Source organism: Dunckerocampus dactyliophorus, chromosome 5, assembly GCF_027744805.1.
Source record: "Dunckerocampus dactyliophorus isolate RoL2022-P2 chromosome 5, RoL_Ddac_1.1, whole genome shotgun sequence".
Classification (NCBI taxonomy): domain Eukaryota; kingdom Metazoa; phylum Chordata; class Actinopteri; order Syngnathiformes; family Syngnathidae; genus Dunckerocampus; species Dunckerocampus dactyliophorus.
In genome coordinates this window covers 6,585,417-6,608,314 of record NC_072823.1, presented here as the reverse complement: position 1 = coordinate 6,608,314, position 22,898 = coordinate 6,585,417, and the positions used below count along the sequence as shown (strand labels likewise).

Sequence of the window (22,898 nt, the reverse complement as noted above, 5' to 3'; positions counted from 1 at the left end):
GGTGATCATGACTCCACCATAAAAAAGACCCTTGGAAAAAATGATAGTTCCAAGACAAAAATAAGTGAAGAAAATATAAGATTATAAAAAAAAATTAACATTAAGGCTCATCACAATTTTGCCAGAAAACATTGTGATGATCCCCAAGACCTTTGGGAAAATACTTTGAACTTTTTGGAAAAAAGAACATCATACCAACAGTAATATGTGGTGGTGGTAGTGTGATGGTCTAGGGCTGTTTTGCTGCTTCAGGACCTGGAAGACCTGCTATGATAAATGGAACCATGAATTCTGCTGTCTACCAAAAAATCCTGAAGGAGAATGTCCGGTCATTTATTCTTTTTGACCTCAAGCTGAAACCAACTTGGGTTGTGCAGCAGGACAATGATCCAAAACACACCAGAAAGTCCAACTCTAAAAAGCTGAAGAAAAACAAAATGAAGACTTTGGATGTCTTGACCTTTCACAATCACAATCACTTTTCCACACAGGACCACGTAGGTTTGGATTTTTTTTCTCCCTTAATAATAAAACGTTTATTTTAAAAACTGCATTTTGTGTTCAGTTGTGTTGTCATTGACGAATATTTCAATTTGTTTGACGATCTGAAACATTTCAGTGTGACGAACCCCTCAAAAAAATAAGAATTCAGGAAGGGGGAAAACACTTTTTCACACCACTGTAACTTCTTAGCATATCTGCATGTGTTGCTTTACAAAATATCAAAGTGGCCCTTGCATATTTTCATTTTTCACTATGTGTTTGTACACCCCTGTATTAGATTAATAAAGGGGCTAGAAAGGGCTAGAGCTGCATGTGGAAATATATTAAAGTGTGGATGCAGAAACAGGTGGCGACAAGCGAATGCCAGATCTGCAAAAAATCAGTACACAACCCACCCCTGCATGATTCTGTTTAACATTCCTTCAGTGTCCTGAAAACTTTATGATTTTTGTCTACCGTATTCATCTAACAGACCCACAATCTCTGCCTTACTCACATGATGAGTAGTTTCACTATCATTAATATTAATCTTGACTTGCAGCTTCCAAAGGCTCCTAAGCCCAGCCAACTTGATAAAACTTTATAAAGCATTGTCCTTCAATATGCCACTTCTGCTGTATTCCCCCCCCATCACTGCGGCAGCTCCTCACAAATACCAACATGCTTCCTCGTCTAACAGTCACAATGTATGATGTGATATCCTGCAGCACAGACAACTCTAACCACAAACAGATTCTAATTTCCCAAAACACTTGCCAAAAATTCACTGCTGCCCCCATGTTTTTATGAAATAAAGAAATATCTTCCTTGAAGTGAACAAATCATTTTGCTCGCTTCACTTGGTTATACTGCTGCAGGGCTACCGAAAACAGGCCAAGCCCCAACATACTGTAATACTTAATGAAATGTTGCATGGGAGGGGTTGCACATGGTTGTTGACATCTATAATTAATCACTTTTGCTTTCTTTACACATACAGTAGATCCCTGCACCTTCTGTACTAGTCTTTCTCCTTCCACATGCCTGGCGCTTAGATAATTACCGAAAAGTAAAACATACAGTATACCATAAAGAGTTGTATGTGTGTTTTCTATGCTTCAGCATGCACAAAGTGCTGTTCAAAGTTTGTATCTTCCCAAGAATGTCTGAATAACCAGAAGGTGTTGTCACCCTGTTCATTTCATCCGTTTCATTTTGATGTACTGTATTTTTTGGGGGGGCTGGAATTCAAGCAAGACATACATTGTTTCTAGCGTTCATCACGAAAATTTAAAAAACAGCAAAAGCAGCAAAAATGGAAACATCAGCAGTAATTTTACAAGAATAAAGTCAAAATATTATGGGAATAAAGTCTTAATTACGAGAAGAAAATTGACAAGAATAAAGCTGAAATAGTGGGAAAATTAAAAAAACAAAACAACAGCTAAAATGGAAAAAAAAACAGCTGTAATTATGGATAATCCTGTAATGTTATGAGGAAAAATAATGTCATTTTAGTAGCATAGAGTTGGAAATTAAAGAAAAATAATGACTTATTTTTTAAAAGTCATAATATTATGAGAAACAAAAAAAACTAAATCAGTTTGAAATTTTGGTAAATTAGGTTGGGGAAACAGCTGTAATATTATGGAAATGAAGTCATAATAATACCAAATTTAAAAAAAAAATGCAAAAATAGGACAAAAAACAGCAATGAGCGAGGTTCATACTAATAATACACTTTTTCACCTAGGGCTGACATGCAGTTTTGTAAGTAATTTCTGCAAAATTGAAAGGTTTGTGTTAGGATTTGTCAGTGTTTAATTTTATTTCTAAATGACAATGCAAAGATTAATACACGCCCCTCCGTCCTGCAGAAATGTCAAGGTAATATTCACCTCTGTTTAAGTTGCATTGACTCACATAACCGTTGCCTTTAAAAACAGCGGATGTCATTGAGTGGCATCCATCTATATGGTGGTTGCTGGCTCCTGACACCCATCCATCACTTTGACATGGCTGCGGGACTGCATAACCCAGCAATGGTTAACATAAAGGTAGCTAATGTGACATGGCATGACATGATTCATATGGACTACTACCACACTGCCATCCTCGTATGATATGAAAGTAGGCAAAGGGTGATTTACAGTGTTGTGTGCAGACAGGCTAATCTCTAGTAAGGCAGAAAACACAGCAATGCTCATGGAGGCAGCTCACATGCTCTGAGGCACTTCGTCACCGCGGCACGCTTCACTGTGATTGCACACATGCACAAAGAAGCATGCACGAATACCAAACATACACACAAGGTTCACTTATGGGCACAAGTCAAATGGACACATTGTTGCAGAAAATTAAAAGAAAATAGGAGGAATTTACAATCTAATGAGGGGAGCACTTTGATCCACCTGATTGGAACAGGCAGCTGAGTGTTTTGGAAAAGTCTGGAGGGCGGATTTCAGTTTGAGGCGGAAGGCCTCTGTGCTCATGCCCTCCATCAAGACCTTGACTGTAATACCCCTGGCAGCCAAGTCAGCATTATATAATGCATATAAAAGTGTCTATTGTGAAAACACAAGAGGCTGCTCTTGATGGCTTAAGGGAGCTAAGTAACGTAAACAGCAAAAAAACCCCAAAACAATTACTGAACTCATTATTCTGAAATGTGGCAACACAAGACAAAAATGAGGAACGGGACACATTTTGAGCAAAAAGCTTATTAAAAACGTGCAGTGATGTAGACGGGACAATATTAAATTGTGGCAGGGCAGTGGGCATTAATGCGCTCACTTTGCAGAACAAGACACAGGGCTCACAAGGCTGGCACAAAGCTTATAAGTCCGTGACTGCTCAAATCATTTGCCCCCACATGGCAAATTACACTCACTGCCTAAAATATCCAGTCATAAACGTCACCAAACGGTCTTTGATTGAACAACCTTTTGGTTGGCGGCATCTTTGCCCTAATCCTAACCCTGATCTTTACTGAAGCTCTCTGCCATGCATTAAGTGCTCTCAGGCTTTTTGAACTCCAGAAGTTTCCTTACGGGAGAGAAATGAGGCAAGCAGAACATTTGGAAAACGCGTTAAAACGGCTCCCATTTGGGATCCTGCTTGATGTAAGGCATGGTGACTTTATACAGTAGTTTAACTGTGCAGCACTGACATCCTCACAAGGAGTGACGCTGTCTAATACAGGGATGTCCAAAGTGTTAATATTATTATTGGCCGCCGTACATTCTAAAAATGTATTTTAACAAGAAATCTAAAAAGAAAAAGAACTAGAGCAGCAAACACTGAAAAATTAGCAGTAATTTTACAAGAATAAAGTCAAAATATAAGAAAAAAAATTCCAATCTAACAAGAAAAAGTTTAAATATTACCACAATAACGTTGTAATCTTCTTTGGTGGTCCATCGTTATCGATGGAAGAGATGTTCCCAGAGGCGTGAGGTCTCATATGGACCCGGAGCCCAAACACTGAGGCACAGACCTTTCCACAGACAGAACAGCAAACTCCAGTCCCCAATCTTTGTCGGTGCTGTTGTCTGCGTTGGCGAAGAGCTTCTTTTGATTGGATTTGGCTTGTTTTCGAAGACATATACGCCGCAAGCGACTGCACCTTACACCTAGGAGGAAGTACACCAAAATAACAGCGCAGAACAGGAAGTAATGATTAAAGTCCTGCGGAGCATGACACATTGAGGCTATATAACCCATAGTTGGGGACCTTGTGGGTGCTACCACACCAGGCCAGAGTGGACCTGGGAATGATGGCAATTACGGGGCTGTTCCACCCTCCCAAAAGCTCCATAACTCCTGTAGTGGAGTTTCGCCAATGGATGCAGTTTATGGTCTTACCCAGGACCATAACAGCGTAATATCATGAGGAAAAATAACATCATTTTAGCAGCAATAATGAAATATTAAAATGTTGAAATATTCAAGAAAAAAGGCATTCATTTTTAAAAAGTCATAATATTTTTAGAAACAAACAAAACAAGGAATAAAGTTGTAATTTTTGGAAAAATTAGGTTGTGGAAAAAGTTGTCTTATTACGAGCATAAAGCCAAAATATTATGGGAATAAAGTCATAATTAGAAGAAGAAAATTTACAGGACAAAAGGTGAAATAGTTGGAAAATAAAAACAAAAACAGCATAAATAAAAAAAAAAACAGCTGTAATTTTTTCAGAATGAAGTCAAAATATTAAGATGAAAAACAGAAAGAAAGTTCAGTTTTCACGAGAATAAATTCATCATATTATGATGAAATGTTATTTTAATAGACTAGAGTTGAACTATTAAAGAAAAAATATGTTATTTTTTTTTTAAGTTGTAATATTATGAGAAACAAACAAAACAAAATAAAGTTGTCATTTTGGGAGAATTAGGTTGGGGGAAAAGTTATGGGAGTCAAGTCAAAATATTATCAGCATGAAGTCATAACATTACCAGAAGAACATTGACAAAGATTATTTAAGTTTAAATATTTGGAAAAAAAAGGGGTGGGGAGGGTGGCAAGAGCAAAGACCAAAGTTCATACTGATAATACTGTTTTTCACCTAACAAATCTAAGATGAATTTTTTTCTTGAAATATGTATAACTTCTTAGCATTACAATAGAGTTTGCCCAACCAGTCTACATGTGTTTTGTGGACTTGTAGAAGGCATTTGTCCGTGTTCCTCGAGGAATTCTGTGGGGAGTACTCTGGGAATATGGGGTACCGGATCACCTAATTCAGGCGGTTCATTCCCTGCCGACAATAAGCCTGAATCCGTTTCCAGTGAGGGTTGGAGCCCGCCAGGGTTGCCCTTTGTCACCGATTGTGTTCATTACTTTTATGGACAGAGTTCCTAGGAGCAGCCAGGGAGCTGAGGGGTTCTGGTTTGGTGGCTGCGGGATTGGGTCTCTGCTTTTTGCAGATGATGTGGTCCTGCTGGCTTCATCGAGCCGTGACCTTCAACTCTCACTGGATTGGTTCGGAGCTGAGTGTGAAGCAGCTGGGATGAGAATCAGCACCTCCAAGCCTGAGTCCATGGTTCTTGCTCGGAAAAGGGTGGCGTGACCCTGCCCCAAGTGGAGGAGTTTAAGTACCTTGGGGTCTTGTCCACCAGTGAGGGAAGGATGGAACGCGAGATGGACAGGCGGATTGGTGCGGCGTCTGCAGTGATGCGGACTCTGCATCAGCCCGCTGCGGTGAAGAAAGAGAAGCTCGGAGTAGAACCACTGCTCCAGATGAGGTGGCTTGGACATCTGGCCAGCATGCCCCCCGGACGCCTCCCAGGGGAGGTGTTCAGGGCACGTCAAACCAGTAGGAGGCCTCTGGGAAGACCCAGGACACATTGGAGAGACTGTGTCTCTCAACTGGCCTGGGAGGAGCTGGACGAAGTAGCTGGGGGATGGAAGTCTGGGCTTCCCTGCTTAGGCTGCTGCCCCCGCGACCCGACCTCGGATAAGCGGAAGAAAATGGATGGATGGCATTACAATATAGCAAAGTGGCCATTGCATCCTTTTATTTTTCACAATGCGGCCCACGCTGGAAAAGGTTTGGACACCCCTGGTCTAATAGGAATAGTTCTACTGCTGCGGTTGAGGTAATAGCGCATGTGTGTGTGTGTGCGTTTTAAAGAACAAAAAGTGCAACGCACTGTAAGGATGCCTTACTTCCCTTCTCTACAAGGATACTTGAATATTCACACAACATTTGACTCCACTTTTGAAAAGGTCATTGCTAAACTCTAAGCTATTTAAAGTTGGCCATTTTCCAGTTCTGACTATGCAGCCAAATGCATCAGGCTACACAGATCAAGTGCCACAGCCACCCGAGCAGAAAAAAAACTTGTGTCTGCCTGGGATAGCACATGGCCTATAGCAGTGGTCCCAAACCTTTAGTGAGTTGAGGCATATATGTTACACAAGAAAAATCTCATGGCACATCACCAAACAAAAATGTCACAAAAAGTATACACACCGAAATAATGATTAGATGCATTATCTACTATCTTCTGTCTATCTTAAGGAGGTTCTCAGTAGAGCTTCAAACTGCAAAAGAAGAAATGCTAGTGAGACCAAAAAAAAAATTAGTAAGCAAACAAGCATTAAAGTGAAATAGGCTGTTCATCAGCTGATCAAAACTTTAAGACCAGAGCTAAAAATAAAAAAAAATTACCTAAAATAGATGAATGATAAAGATAAATGTTGAAATAAGGAGTCAGTAATGAGTAGCTGAGTAGCTGCACCATTCTTGTTAATCACCTCAAAAATTGGTTTGGGCATATTGCTCCAGATGGTGAAGATGGCTTCACGGAGGGCATCCACTGTCTGTAACTGATGTCCATTTTTGTAAACTTCCCTTGACATTCATCCCCAAATGTTCTCAATTGAAGTTTTTTTGTCCGGTTTGTTTGTTTGTTTGTCCTGTTGAAAAAGGCAGTCATTAGGCTTCAGTCATGAGGGATGCCCTTTCAACATCTCCAAATAGCCAGGTGGCGTTTGACGCCCCTGCACAACCTGAAGCTCCATTGTTCCATTGAAGGAAAAAGCAGTCCCCTCCACTGTGCCAAGTGGAAAACATCTCAGGTGGAACCACTGCGCTAGTACAAGGTGCGTGGCAATTATCTTTTAAAAAGAAGAGCGATTGCACGAATGGCACATCTGTTGTGCGTGAACAAGCCTACCGTGAGCTATGACGTTGCAGAATATTGTGAGTCTTTGCATCGACAGTATTTCTATTGTGCAAGTTGACGATTGGGAGGAAAGCTTGCACTCCACGCCTACCAGTGAATGGCAAAATCAGCGAGTAATTGATACACCAATAAAATGTCTACTTTAACACGCTGTTACCCCCACTTCCAAACCCTTCTGCGAGCTTGACGTTGACATTCTTCACGGATTTTGGATCAACACTGACCATAAAAGTGACTGTTGCAACAGATGGAATCAGAGAGTTGTAGCCAGTCACAGCACACAGCCATGGTTTGTTCAAGGACCGCCAAAGTGCGAAATCTTGACACTTGACGAGAAAGTGTTATCGGTGAAGCCTAAAGACAGAAACTGATTGTAAATTCCTCCTATTTTCTTTTAATTTTCTGAGTTTTTTTTTTTTTTACAGTGGCGTATGTGTTCTTACATTTTACTTGCATGATCATATATTTATAAATTATTACCGACTTAGGGTGAATGAGATGTGTTTTTTGTTGGAAAATTGTCCTATTTTCTGAGGATTTTTTTTTTTTTTTTGTACCAAAAACACACAAATTTGCGGGACCGTGAATGCTGAGTCTGGAATATGTCAACTGTATTAGCATCATTTATAGTTAATTTGTTTTTTAAAAGGTGGCGGTTGTCAGTAAAAAGGCGTATGACACATCCCGATTGCACGCATGCATGACCAGGCACCGTAGAGAATTTGTTGAAAGTAGGCGCACGGAGGGCGTGGCTGAAAGGTGGACCCTGAGGCTTACATTTCCAGGTGGAATGTGATTCATAAAAGGAAGAATGCGGGTGCAGGTGTGTGTACTCACAATTTTATAAGTTAGAATATTTTGCCCCCGCATCTTCGTCTTTCATGTGAATGCACACTTTTAGTAGGAATCTTACGCACACTTTTATAAATGACACCCCAGAGTATTCACATGAGCCGAAGGAACCAGACTTTAGCGTCACCTGACGTGTGAGTGCACGCTAAGACCGAATCAAGGACAGAGGGTGAGAAAATAAATCGTATCAATCCATCTTCTTTGTTATCTTGATCTTTCTAGGGCGTCCTGCAACGCTCTCAGAATGAGCCTCTTTCCTGCTGTGCTTGTACCTTCCTCCAGCTTGTTCTCCTTCCCAGTAGAAATGTCTCCCACAGCTTCCTCTGGTTTCCTTTACTAATTTAATTCCTTTACCTTTAGGTCTCCCTACTGTTTACCTCCCTTCCAGCAATTTTGTCTGCACCTCCGTCCAGCTCGGACTCTCTTCTGTATTTTGCCCCTGCATTGCCTTGCTGTAGCTTCTTTCAGCTGGTTTTTCCCTCCCTGTATCTCCAGCTTTCTGCTTCCTTATTTTGCTCCTGCAAGTTATACAGCCTGTCGCTCCCTCCTGCTTGGTCCCCTCAAGGAACACTGGCTCGGCTGTGACAGCACAGTGGGTGGGGAAGGCTGGCAGGCTGGGAGAAACCCCTGCATAATCCACAGTCACAAAGCTGGAATGTGTGCACACACACATACACACACACACGCACGCACACACACACTGCTATAACACATGTACCGATGTACTAAACTGGCAAAAATGCCCTGCATTAATACTTCCCTGCTTCACTGTTAAGTTGTGAGGTTCACACAGTATAAATGCAATAAGGGAGTCATTGTTCAGATAGCCATGGTTTACTTTGAGGTGGGCTTCGCTTCCAAGTTTAAAAAAGCATAACAGGAATACTGAAGGCCTTTCAAAGATGAAAATAGTGCACTGCTTAAAGCATGTACTGTAAGATGTTTCTGACATCATGAAGCAGCAAACATCTGGAAACTACCAAATTCAGCGGTTGTGATAGTTTTATTCCATTCTCAGAGATCATGCATCTTCACTGTTTACCCGTACAATCTAGTAAAGTGGTGTCCCAAGAAGGAAGTCATCAGGTCACGCATGCTCAGCTCATGAGAGGAATCAATGTGCGCAAGAACCCAGTCACAATGGCGGCCCACCACAAATGCATTTGGACCACAACAAGTAGGTTTGGCTCTACCTGTTCGCTCTCACTCATAAACACATTAAGATGGGACTGTCTGTGACTGTAGCTTATTACGCTGTACAGTAGATGCCATTGTAACTCCACTTAACATAGCAGGAAGGATCGGTGTTGCCAACTCTACTACTACTATTATACTACTACTACTACTACTATTTAGCGAGTATTCAGACCCCTCTCGTCGGGGTGTCATGACATTTTGAGATTATTGAGATTAAAACGTGATGACATTTGTCATTCAGTCTTGTGACGATAAATAAATGAATTAATCACAAGATAAATGAAAATGAACTCTATAATTTTGTCAGCCTCCATATATTGCCATGTGCATGCTCTGATTTGATCGTCTCTTGGCTCCGGACAGGCAGGAAGTGGTTCACTCTGTGCATTGGTTCAGTAACTAGACACTTCATAGAACAGCGCCGTTATGTAGAACAGTGGATTAAACAGAGTGAGACCTGTTCTCAGTCATACAGCCGCTTTGTCTCTGTGTGGTGACGTGGGACCACTAGCATACACAAACACAGAGCTCAGCAAATACGTCTTGTGAGGAGCAATGCAAGGTAAAAGGTTGAAATTAGGAGGGTATAAGATGTTTGAAAAGGAAAATGCCCCAGCCCCGCTTCAAACTGAATAAGCAAGGTGAGCCCATCAACACGGACGAACTGATGGACTTACATCAAACATATCCACCGAATCCAGTTTTTCCATCTGGGAAAAAACTACACATCCAGATGCAGAGCCTTCGTCCTGGCAGTCAACACTGAGACGTTTGGTTAGCCAAGTAAATACAAACGGAACAGCACATTTCAAGAAATGCTGAAAACGTTTGACAGACGATGCTTTTAAAGGCTGTGGTTTTAAACCTTTGATCAGCTGATCAACAGCGTATTTCTCTTTCATGCTTGTTTGCAATAAATTGCAATTTTTTTTTTTGTCTTGCTCTCATTCATCGCTTCATCTTTTTGCATTTTGAACCTCTACTGAGAACCTCCTTGAAATTCAACAGTGCAAAATGTAAATTCTTGCAATTTTTCAACTGGTCTTAAAGTTTTGACCAGGAGTGTATGTCAGAGTGAGACTCTGGACCAAGCAAATAAATGAAAAGAGATTCACTCTATAAATGTAAAGAATTTGACATTTAGTCCCAGCACAAGGGAGGTGGAGCAGGGGGTAATTGGCAAAATTGCTCAATTACTATTTCAAATGTTCTTACCCAAAAGGCATGTGTCGTCATCCCCCCATCAAATGTAGAAAACTTTCTCAAAGTTTCCATATTCTTTAGATAAAGTACTAAATAAGCCTTTTCCTGTGAGGTTTAGAGCTTTGGTCCGATCGAAAGATCACATTTCTGATACGGGTGTTTTCGCATTATCGAAGTGACAGGGATATTTGCTAACACTGGCCCTAACAATGAGGGTCTTTCCTCAGAGGAGGTGCTGGAGTGGGGGTGAAAGAAATAGAGAGCACCACATAGCCACCGGCCTCATCAGTCTCTGCCAGGCATGGCCCACTTCCAGTCTGTTTGGGCGCTACACACGGCCACTTTGCGCAGTCAGGATGATAGATTACACGAGGTGACTTAAACAATTACTGAGCAATTTGGAGCTCAATGCATCATATTTTGCTGCTCTCCCATCTTGAAACCTCTCAGGGAGATAGTCAGATGAAGATGCCAATGCAAAGACTTCATATCGATCATCTTTTTTTATCATCAATGTAGTTTTTGTTATGCCTCTGAAACACTTTTATTTTTGATGTGTATTTTGAGATTTTGTATACTTATCTAATAAACAGAAACGTGATATAATGCACAGATGATAGAGAAAAATAACTAACCTGTCATCGAAATATGAGTACAAGAAACTGACATTAAGAACTGAAACGAGGAATGAGAGCGCAGCAATCACATAACTGGAAAGTGACGCACGACGCAGCAAAAGTCATGTGTGATGGGGTGGCCTCACACTGACCACATCATTATTATTTTTGCCAAATTCCAAAAATAACTCCCTGGAGAGGCCAAATTGAAATGAAATTTGGACTTACTGTATGACACGCCTGCACGGTGGTCTAGTGGATAGCATGTTGGCCACACAGTAACATTCTGGAGATTGTGAAGACCTGGGTTCGATCTATCTGCCCAGCGATTGGCTGGCGACCAGTCCAGGGTGTACCCCGCCTGTCGCCCGAAGTACCCCCGTGACCCTAATGAGGAGAAGCGGCATAGGAAATGGATGGATGGATGTATGCCACGCTTGTTATCGACCCTTGTGTCACATTACTAAAATTAAAATTAAACATTTACAGTACATTTTCCCAGGCTGTTTGAGGTTATTTGCTATTTTTAGTTTCTCAAAGTTGTTAGAGCAGGAACCTTTCAAGTGAAAATGTTTTAGTGTACATGATTACCAGTGCATTTTCCCCTTGCTGCGTCCAGCTTTTCTATTTAATAGGCACAAACAAAGAAGGCAGACAGTCATACAGTAAAGTGATGCAGACTCACAGACGTAAGAACCATGCGCACATTACGCACAGCCAGTGACTGTACCTTTCCTGCCTGTAGGCTTTACTGTCTTATCCGCTTTGCTACTTTGTGTCGTGTTTGTGCTGCTGAGTTTTCATGTCCATGAGTGCCTTCGCTTAAAAGCAGCCTGTGTTTACAAGCAGCTGGGTATGATGTCATCTCTGGCCCAGAGGAAAACGTCCCCTTGTAGCAAAATCTCATTTCACGGCATTAGTCATATCTTTTAATTACTCGAGTGCCCTCAGTGCTAAATGAGCAATTACATCAAAACATTGTTGCATTTAACTGGAGTGCAAGGGACGTTTTGTCGATAGCTCTCCAAATGTTTCATGTTTGTCCTTTATTTGTTGCTGAATCCAACAAAGCATGTGTAGTCTACATGCCAGCATAAGAGACTTTTAGCTAAGATCATGGCATTATTCACAGAAAGGTAGTCCTTGCTGAGAGGGATGAGGGTGCACGGCTCAGTGACTTCTGAGTATTCCTTGCTGTTGCTGATTGCCGGTATTGTCTGCAAAGCATCCTGCAGGAAGTGCACTACTCATGGATACTACATGCAGACCTATTACCCTTTGCAGGAGGAATGAGATAGAAAAGAAAGAAACGACAACAAAAGAGCTGCCTCCTTGGGGCGGAGTAACACACACAGCCAAGGGGGAGGCTGGTTTCCCTCTGATTGGAGATGATTACGTAATAGTTGTGCCCTTGTTGTGCGCCGGTCACCCGTCACAAGTCATCTATGTGTGCTCTCGCTCTATTGTGTGATGATGAGCTTTGGTCTAGCATGTGTATTTCTTGCTTAACTTTACCTCCGCTGTCTCTTTTTCTTTAGCTTCTTTGTGTTTGCATCGATGTACATACACACAGGTGACACATAGGTACACCTGCGCAATCGCATGCCATGTTTGTAAAATCAGTTTTTTCCAAAAGGAATGAACATAGTTCACAGTGGTGTAGAACTGCATCATACTGAGAGGTGTTTTTAATATTATATTGGACTTTTTTGCAGACTATGGTTTGTGCATCACAGAAACACCTCTTCATATGTTGTAATACAGTTCTGCAAATTGCCACCACACTAATATATATTGTTCAAATGTTGTAAAGAGCGATTAAACACGGAAACACTCCTGGGGGATTTTTTATTTTTGGGCAGTTGAAAAAAATGTGCGTCCACAATGTCAGATTTGTGAATAGTCGCGTCCAGACGGGAAGTAACCACTGGGTGAAAACGATGTAATAAAGAAGGGACACCTGTGGCGCTGTAAACAGACTCGCAGACGGAACCACGTGACACACCAAACTATCGAAGAAGAAATAACGCACACGTATAAGTCCGTCGTCTTCCGCTTGGCCCGCTTGGCCGGCTTGTCGAGACTTACAAGGAAGTGGAATTACTTCTGCGAGTCATTTTGGAGAACAAGACAACAAAATATCAAGAGAATGTCGTCTGGGGTGAGTCATGCCAGTCAAAGTATTCAGATATTATGTTGGCTGTCGGCTTGTCACTTCTGGTCACATGACGCCAACGGGGCGGTGAAGTCATCGTTTTCAGAAGGAAGCAGTTTACGACCCAAAGGAACAAAACATTTAATGAGGACACAGGAGGTGGAGAAATCAAGTCATCCATCCATCCATCCATCCATCCATCCATCCATCCATCCATCCATCCATCCATCCATCCATCCATCCATCCATCCATCTGTTTTCTATGCCGCTTATCCTCACTATGGTCGCGGGGGTATGCAGGAGCCTATCCGAGCTGACTTCGGGCAAGAGGCGGGGAACACCCTGGACTGGTCGCCAGCCAGCCGCAGCATCCAAGTTTATTCATGAATAAACTAAAAAAAGACAAAAAACCCTCCCATGCACAAAGAAGGTCCTGATGCGCAGGACCAAACAAACAAAAGGACAGTGAGGTGAGCAGGCCAACCCGAGACAGGGCCGTCTTCCTGTCACCTCACCGCTGCCCCTAAATGAGGGAAAAAAACACAATTAAACCCTAAGCAAAACAAACCCGAAAACAGGACAGCCGGTCACACCAGGACAAACAAGAACTAAAAACTAACAGAAGAACAACAAAAACCAGGTTGCTGCTCATCGTCATGCCAGCAGCCTGCAGCGGACGAAGGCAGCATGAGCAGGGTAGGGAGCAGAGAGCGAGCAAAGCACACCTGCCCACATTTATATACTCCAGCAAGGGTGGGGCCAATCAGCTGCGTGCTGCAAAAAAAAAAAAAAAACAACAAAGATCAAACTAAAAACAGTGCTTATACCCAACACTTGTTTACACAGAAAAGACAAGCCGGCATAACCAGATTTTCCCACTCAGGAAGCTGTTTTCAAAAAATGCTGTTTCAGGGCACCCAGAATGTCATTGGAAAGGCTGAAACGATAAAATACTTTGCCATTTTGATCTAAAAACGTTTCCGCGTGGACAGCCCCTAAATGCTACTTTAATTGTCTTACTTTCTGTGGGCATTGGCAAACTGATTCTATTAAGCAGAGGTGGGAGAAAGTCGATGTTTTGCAAGTCTCAAGTCTGTCTCAAGTCTTTCATTCCAAGTCTCAAGTAAAAATGTTAAAGTCCAAGGCCAGGCCAGCAGGGGAAAGGAGAAGGAGGATGAATCGTGCCCAAGACTGTTCAAACAGCCTAGTGTGAGTACACCATTAGAAATGCTGAACGTGAAATTGTAGAAATTTCATCCATACTCACTTTATGGACTGTATGTACTTAAAAAAGTCAAACAAAAGAGCGCTTAGAGTGCCCTAGTTCTTACAAAGAAGAGAAAACTGAAGAGCTCCTTTAGTTACAGCAGAGATGAAGCTTCAGATTCAAGACAGATGGTTTTAATCATACTGTATCTTGACATCTGGAGTACTCACCTCAACAGGTGAGCATTCAATCAACACAATCAAATCTCAAACCAGACTGCATGTTCTATTAACTCGTACAATCAAATCTCAAACCAGACTGCATGTTCTATTAACTCGTAGAAATTGCCTCACCGCAAATGATGAACTTCACTTTACCTTTCCTTTGGTTGGATTGGACTATTTCACATGATTCAGTGTCTGTGAGATTTTGTGTCTGTTATCTAGGACAACATTTGTATTTAAAAAAAAATCTCCTACTATTACTATCCATGTGTTACGTTTGCACAGGATATAAATACAGTGGAACCTTGCTTTTTGTTTGCTACGGGTTTTCAAAGGATTCACTTTTCGATATTGTCAAAAATACAGTATGTTTCGTTTTTTTTGGCACACTGTCCCAGTTATTGTATGACCAAACAGTGCCCAAACAAAGCATCCATGCGTCGGTGACTCGGTCTCTGTGAGGAATGGATAGTGGGGTTTTTTTTAGTTGGGACACTACAGATGGATTCTGTCCAGGGAAACCTTTTTGTGTGTGTGTGTGTGTGTGTGTGTGTGTGTGTGTGTGTGTGTGTGGGGGGGGGGGGGGGGGGGGGGGGCTATTTGTTAATAGAACGCACACTGCACCCTGCACTGATATTGTGTATTTCTGAGTATTTTGTGTGCTTTTTTATATTATGGCTGCAAAATATAACCCACTCGAAAGAAGGTTACAAGTGCCAGAACTTTGGTTAAAAAAAGGTGAGAAACGCTATTGAATTGAAGAAATAAGTCTGAGCAAAGTACGAAGGTAGCCTCAGTTACAGTAGGATTGGCATGTAAAGATTACTTAGTTAATACAAGTTGCAGGGAGAATGGTTTAATGATTGTACCTGCAGCTGAAGTTCACAATAAAGTTCAAGTGAGTAAGTGATGTGCGGTGAGGTTCATGGCTGGTGAGGCCCTGACTCCTTGGGAGTTTTTTTTTTTTTTTATGTTGATACAGGTTGCTAAAATGTTTTCAAATTGTTTTGAAATTACTTCTCAGTCTCATTTATTTGTTGTGTTAAATGAACTGAATAAGATTTTGACTGTATATAAAGTACCTGCATGTTTCCTTCTCCGGGAAAGCTCTGATACTTTTGTAGTCTGATCATCTTCTAGTGAGATCGGGTATACAATCCTTCATCTTGACAGTCAAATTCATTCAGCAGAGCTTAAAAGTATCTTGCATTTGACTGCTTTCCACCTGGTAAAAAAAAAAAAAAAAAAAAAAAAAAAAACGCTGGCTTTTCCTCTGTATAGAAGGACGGCAGTGACAAGCACCTTCCATCTTACGTGCATCGCCGCCCCCTCAGGATGAAGCGAATACTGCAAGCACCTCCCTTATGACGTTTTCTCTGTGTTATATTGGATGTTAATGATGAAAATTGATATTTCGCTGTATATTGCTTCTGTGTGTTGCAGTTTCTTAATTTTAGCTGACATCTACACGTATACTCGCATACACCAGGGCCCCTGTGGCTGACATACGACTAACGTATTACAGGCTTGTGGCTACATCAGACCAAACTGGTCACCGGAGAGCCCAGACGAAAATAATCACAGTCTACTCTGCCATACCACCAATTTCTCTTCTGTGGGATCCCCTCTTTGCTTTTCACACCGTTACTCATTCCACTGGACGAATGACACAGATTATCAAGAATATTTAAAGCTGCCATAAAGTAGGAAAGAAATTCTGACACACCACATGTCAGCTTTTCGTCTTGCTACGTTTCTCTCTATGATCACCCGCTCAGATACATATGGTAGCCATCTGGCCTGGCACAACAGAGCTGAGCCCAGTACTGTGCAGATCCACGTGCCATAAAAACACGGTTAACCCCTTAGAGTCTGTATGCAGTCTGTATCCTCACCTTTTTCCTCTTGGCTTACTGTCCCTTTTCTGGCATATAAATCAGAAATATATATGAACAAGTGACCATTAGTGTTTATGTTATGAACCTAATGATCCAAAAATTACAACTTTATTCGTTGTTTCTCATAATATTGTGACTTCCAAAAAATGACGTCTTTTTTCTTTACTATTTCAACTTTATGCCACTAAAATGACGTTAAGGCAAGTTAAGTTAAGTCAAGAAGACCGAGTCAAACTCAAATCTAGCCTTTTTACAGAGTTAGTCGGGCATGTTCCAAGTCCTCAGATTTGCGACTGGAGTCCCCCACCTCTGCTACAAGGCACATCCAGTGTTAGTCGAGAGCAGCGGTGCATTCGAGGATGTGAGTCCTTCCAAAATAGATTTTAAGTGCAGGGCAGGAGCCACATCGAGGTCGGCATTCCTGCTCTACTGCTCTCGTGAATCCAAACGCTTTAAGCATGACGGACTGCCGATGGCCTGGCAATTGGTAACCAAAAATATAGTACCGGTCTAATTGGAAGTTTCACAAACGGTATGGCTCATTACACAATACCAGTGCATATTTTCTGCATGCATGAATGTAAAAGTATGCTTCTGAGCCTAAATGAATTGTGTATTTGAGTCCAAGCATATAAGCTGGTAGGCTGCCTAAAGAAAGCTCGTGTGCAACCTTTTCTTTGCGGTTGCCTATCACAGAGACGAACGGAGATTCTTTGAGTGGCATTTTAATGGGAGCTCCTGTACATGTTATTTCTTCTTCAGTGATGATGTCTTGCCAGGAGCATCTTTCAGCCTCCTCTCATCTCCGCGGCTCTTATGTTCACAGACTTTGTAGCAGCACCTTAAAACACTGAATTTCTTCAAAATGATATAAAGTATACAGTAACTGTTTTTTATATGAGGGACTAGGGTGTGACATTTTTTTTAAATTTGCATGAATGGATGCAATATTTCTTTGCTTCTTTTTTCTATTTCCCTCAGTGTTGAGCAAATTATTTTTAAAAAGTGATTGCAGTTATTCCTTGTTTCTCATGGTTAATTGGTTCTAGAACCAACCGTTGTAAGTGAATTTTCGCAAAGTAGGATTTCTTCTTGATGAATAGTAGTAGTAAATAGTAGTTATTGCATAGCAAACCTTTTTACGACCTTTTCAATACGGTTTTTAACATTATTAGAGCCCTCTGGACATGAAATAACATCCCTATAGTCACCCTTACATTCATTTTACCCAATATTGTAAACATAATCAGAGAAAATAAGGCATTTAAGACATAATTAAGACTCATGCATGTGGGTGTTGCAATAATTGCGTTCCAGACGTGTGGACAGGAACTGATGTCAGAGGGTTCAGAGTTGAGTTTTAGCTGGATTACGGCCACAACAGTTGCCTGTGTCGTTATTATGATGATTATGATGTTATTATAATTGTGCCTGTTGTGAGATAATTCATACCTGCCATAAAAGCCTGTTGTTCTGGTGATCAAGTCTGGTGCTTGTCTCATTGAACAATTAGTGACACCTAGTGACCAATGTAGAATACTACATTCACAATTTGAATACGTCTCCTTAATGCCTTGGATTTGTATTTTAGTTCATTTAGCCATTTTTTATTTACTAGTGATTCAACCAGGAAACATCATGATTTATTCATTAATATATGTTAGAAAAACGGTGATAGAGTGAAGCCATGAAATTCGACTAGCACTGTGGCGAGGGACAACTGTACTTACTAGTCACTTTCCCCCAAAAGTAGTTAGATTAGTAAAATAATTACTCCTTCATAAATGTAATTAGTTACGAGGGAAAGTAATTATTTTGTTGCATTTTTGAAAAACCTTCAAATATTTGTATTTCTCTACCAAAACGCTGGGGGGGCAGTGTGAGTGAGCGACCACAACTCTTGTTGACTAGCTATTTAGTTTCCTGTGTGGTAGTAGTGAACAACGGCAACTGAAGCAACATCCAGCTCGTTGATCTTTAAAGATGTTTTCCTAACAAAAAAAAATGTCTCTAGTAAAATCTTGTTAAAGGCTCCTCTCCTTCTCTGCAGTTCATAAAAAGAATGACAGGTGTCCAATATCATCACATTACATTATGCTTTCCAAAACAAGTGTTGTACAACATCATCGTCACTCTGCTGATGTCTTGTGCAGCTTCACATGAGACAGAGCTCCGCTGAAGCGACAGTGCCAGTCAGGACGTAAGATACTGACAAGAGTTCCTATGGTGCAGACACACGCAGACATAGGCTGCCTGGCATGTAAGCGCTCCAACAGTGTCCCTGAGGACACACAGTGCCGTGCATTAGGAGAGCCACTGAGTCACCTTGCCTCGGTCCATCCTAAGAGCATTCAGCAATTCACTGTCAGCTTGTTCTGCCCTCGCTGATATTCCCCACAACCAATGCTAAGGAGATGGATGGCTAAATGCTCCACTTTTGCTTTTATTCTTGCAGATTTATTCATACATGATGTGAACAATTGCTTTGTTGAATTTGAGCGTGCCAGTAACACCTGGGAGGAGAGCGGAGAGCTAGGACCGTATTTCCTTAAAGGCCAAACACAGCTGACTTTGCGGTGTACATTCAGTTTTTTCTTCTTCAGATATTCTGAAGTCTTTCATGGCATCAAACACAATGGCAACTCGAACATTTCTCCAACCACTAAAAAGAAGGTCAGACATCTGTGGTCTCCAGAGAATAAAGCCTACAGCCCTTTTTTCACTACCAGGGTAAAAAAAAATAACAATTGCAACACATTAACCCTCCAGCACCACCACCGGGCCAAATATCAACTTGGCTAAAAATGGTATTTACAACTTAATGGAACTAATTACATTCCTGTCAACCTTACCTATAATTAATGAAGACTGGTGAGCATGTTGTTGTTGGAACATGCATAGCTTGTAGCACCACTGTACCTACTTTACTGTGGTAAATAAATATTTAAGAATACTGGCTGTAATAGATGTACAAGGTGCCCCTGTTGCTTTACCATGGATTTACTCCATCTTTGCAATCAAACAACAATAAAGGATGTATTTGGTGTAATCCTTAAAGTCCTGTTCCTGTGAAACAAAGTGAATATTGTTTTCCTTGTCACTGATCTGTTGGGCTTGGCTACAAAATTTGGATTAAATATGTAGTTGTTCAAGACACCTGACACTTGGAGCAGATGGCGGTGTCTGCTGCTCTTTGTAGCAGGTTGTCAATGGGCGTCGACTCTCTGGTTAGATGCTCGGTAAGCAGCTGTTTTTGTGCTTTATGCTAAACAACTGGGAATTATCACTGATCTGATACTGTGCATGCAGATTGTAAACTGTGGCGCATGTGTCAGATTGGCTGCATATTAACCGTGAGAATACATCGAGACTTTATTCTGAACTTTCTAAGAACAATTAGGGCCCTATGAAGTCTTTTTTATTTTACCAGCATAGAGGGTGCACTTTTGTGATAGTAAATTAAATGTACGCTAATTAAAATCCTTAAAAATCCTTAAATTAATTGATGCAATACATCATTGGCCAATTTTCCCCAGTATTTTAGAAACTGATGTAGCTTGGCTAACTTTTCTAATCTCTGCACACAAAAAAAAATCCTCAACAAACTGCTCTTATTTTGGAAGCCGGAAGTGTTTTGTGTGTGTTGAGAAATCTATTGACAATTAGGACGAGCTGGGAGCAAGAGTAAATGTTCCTCTCATCTTTATTTCAATCGGAACTTCCACGATGTCAGCAGGCATTATAGAACGCTCGTTTGCATTAAGTGGTAAAACACACACTCTAAAACACACACATACATACAGCTTGAGTCGTACACAGACGCTAAATTAAGCTATCCCCGCTAGCTTCCATTTGCGTTCCGTAAAAACGGAGTTTCTATGTTTTTTCGGCAACTTTTGCCGGTGTTAAGGTCACCATCTCATTCGGGAGGGGCGGGCTAGTGTTTGTGATGAGATTCTGCCACGACTGAGCGGTCCGCCGGGGAAATACATCCCCACACAAACGTTCCCTCTCCTGGCGATGACAGCATGTCATTCATATTATGTCAATTTCAGCGAGATTCTGCGTTTAACACTAGATTCCGTTTTTATTGGCCAATTTCGATGGCGATTCCGTCAGCGATTCCGTCAAACTCCCAGGGCCCTAAAGTATAGCGTGAAAGTAACAGGACCATTCATTAAAAATGGGTTCTACTCATGCACGTTTCAATAAGAACTGGAGTTGCAACAATGAATCAACAACTACTTTGGTATTCGATTCATTGTTGTTTTTTTTTTATAAAAAAATGGAAATGCCTTCTGATTTCAGCCTCTCTTTATTTCCTTAGTCAGTCATGAAAGAAGACCTATTTTCCTGACTTTTGTGTGTTTTAGGCAAACCAAGATATTCACACACTTCGGCTTTGACTTTGGAAAACAGGGATCGACATTTGTGCCTCTTTTCTGATATGTTGCAGACCAAAAGGCTAACTGTTTGTGTTTGCTTCATATTGATTTGGTCTGTCTGTCTGTCTTACTCAATTAATCGAAACAACAAGCTTCAGATTAAGAAAATAACTGTTAGTTGCAGCCCTAATAGGAACATCAATGCATGTGTTCTTGGAAACTTTTAGAACTCAGACACACTTAAACACACCTGATAGCAAAATAATTATTCAGCATACAGTATACAGTGGAAGTTTCATACACTGCAGTTTTGTAGGATTCAGCTTTCTATGATAATTATTGTCAAAAGTATGTTTCAGTTTTCGTACACGGTCTCGGTTATGGGACATACAGTGGCAAATGGTGATGAATCATGATTAATTCATTTGAAAACTGTGATTAATTTGATTAAAATTGTAATCATTTGACAGCCTTAGTTTAAATATTTGGAAAATTAACAGAAGGTGACACTAATAATAGGCTTTTTCACCTATAACACAAGGCTCAAATGCAGTTTTCTTCTTGAAACATATATAAGTTCTTACCGTATCTACATGTGTTGCTTTACAAAATATCAAACTGGCCCTTGCATCCTTTCATTTTTCTGTTTCTTTAAGCCAGTTCTGTGAAACTGCCGAATTGTTTGCATCTGTTATTACAAAATGTATTTCCTTGTAAATTGCAAGGGCAATTAACTCCCCCACATTCTCCACAAAAGGACAATGTAGAGAAACAGCAAGATAATAATTTGAAAGGTTTGGCTTAGTGCAAGAGTTGCTGTTTTGCAATCAGTAAATTGTGTTTCGACTGTCGGCTTTTCCAGATCGCTGGAGTCAAAGTGCTGACTTATTAGTAATCCTGAAGTGCTGCTGTTGCTATAAGAAGTCATCTCAGATAAGAAGAAATAATGCTGAAGGCTATCCATTTTTTTTTCTTTTTTTTTTGCCTAATCTTTTTTTGCCGCTGATCTGAGTCTGTTTGACTACAATGACTTCTAGGGACAGACCTCCACCACGGTGGAAGGTTGCATCTTAATAGAAAGGATTCCACGGTTTAAAACAGGGATTCTCAACTGCTGGGTTGGGACCCAAAGGTGGGTCGAGGATTCAGTCTGGGTGGGTCACAGAAAGCTAGTCAAAAGGTTAATTGGAAAAATGTAATCACTTTTTTTTTTGTTTTTTAGGCTTCATAGGCTTTTGACGTAAGCATAGGCATTTTTTCAATCTTTCTCCTTCATACATACTCATTGCACAGTTAAAAGTGAAATATCTGTTTTTGTGGTGTTTATTTACGGGAACTAATTCATGCATTATTTGTACGCATGCAGTTATCAGGTTCCTCTTAATAAAATGCCTTAAAAAATGTAATTCATCTAAAATGCACTTTGGGCATATCATTTTGCATATCATTTTGTGTATTGTTTCAAAAGATGACATTTAAAAACAACGTAAATAAACTTCAATACAAGTGGGTTGCGACTTAATGGACTGTTGAGACCATTTGAGAACCCCTGGTTTAAAAGACATAAAATGACTTTGGCACACGTATGAAAGTGAAAATGGATGAATTAAGAAGAATAGCATGCAGCCTAATGTCCTGTCCAGCCGATATACTGTATACGTCCTTTTATTTATTTATTTTTTTTAATTTGTTCTCAAAATGCTCTCCTCTTTCTTTTTCTCAGGTGTTCTTTGCTTACCAGAGGGTCTGACTCCGCAGCAGCGAGCGGGAAAGAGTGGCGAGGGAAACGCCTACAGCCAGTCTGAACTGCGCTCCATTGAACAGTGTTTACTGGCCACACGAGTGGGCAGCATCTCTGAACTCAGTGAGTGATAGTGTGTGTGTGTGTGTGTGTGTGTGTGTGTGTGTGTGTCTCTGTAGTCAAGGTGCCCTTGAGTAAGGCAATTAACTAGCTAACACTTCAAGTGGAGCTACTCAGTGTCAAA

The 22,898-nt window shown here is 40.9% G+C and overlaps 1 protein-coding gene across 3 annotated transcripts in view; it reads left to right on the top strand.

Annotated features, from left to right (window-relative positions):
• The window catches only part of btbd11b (BTB (POZ) domain containing 11b), an 87,293-nt gene that overhangs the window by 31,526 nt on the left and 32,869 nt on the right, over positions 1-22,898 (top strand). For all 3 annotated transcript variants that reach the window (XR_008570333.1, XM_054775506.1, XM_054775505.1), the window contains exon 2: positions 22,637-22,777. Coding sequence is in view for 2 of the 3 variants with exons in the window: in XM_054775506.1 (XP_054631481.1) it covers positions 22,637-22,777 (141 nt within the window). In the remaining variant the exon portion in view is untranslated. The remainder of the gene's footprint in view (positions 1-22,636; positions 22,778-22,898) is intronic.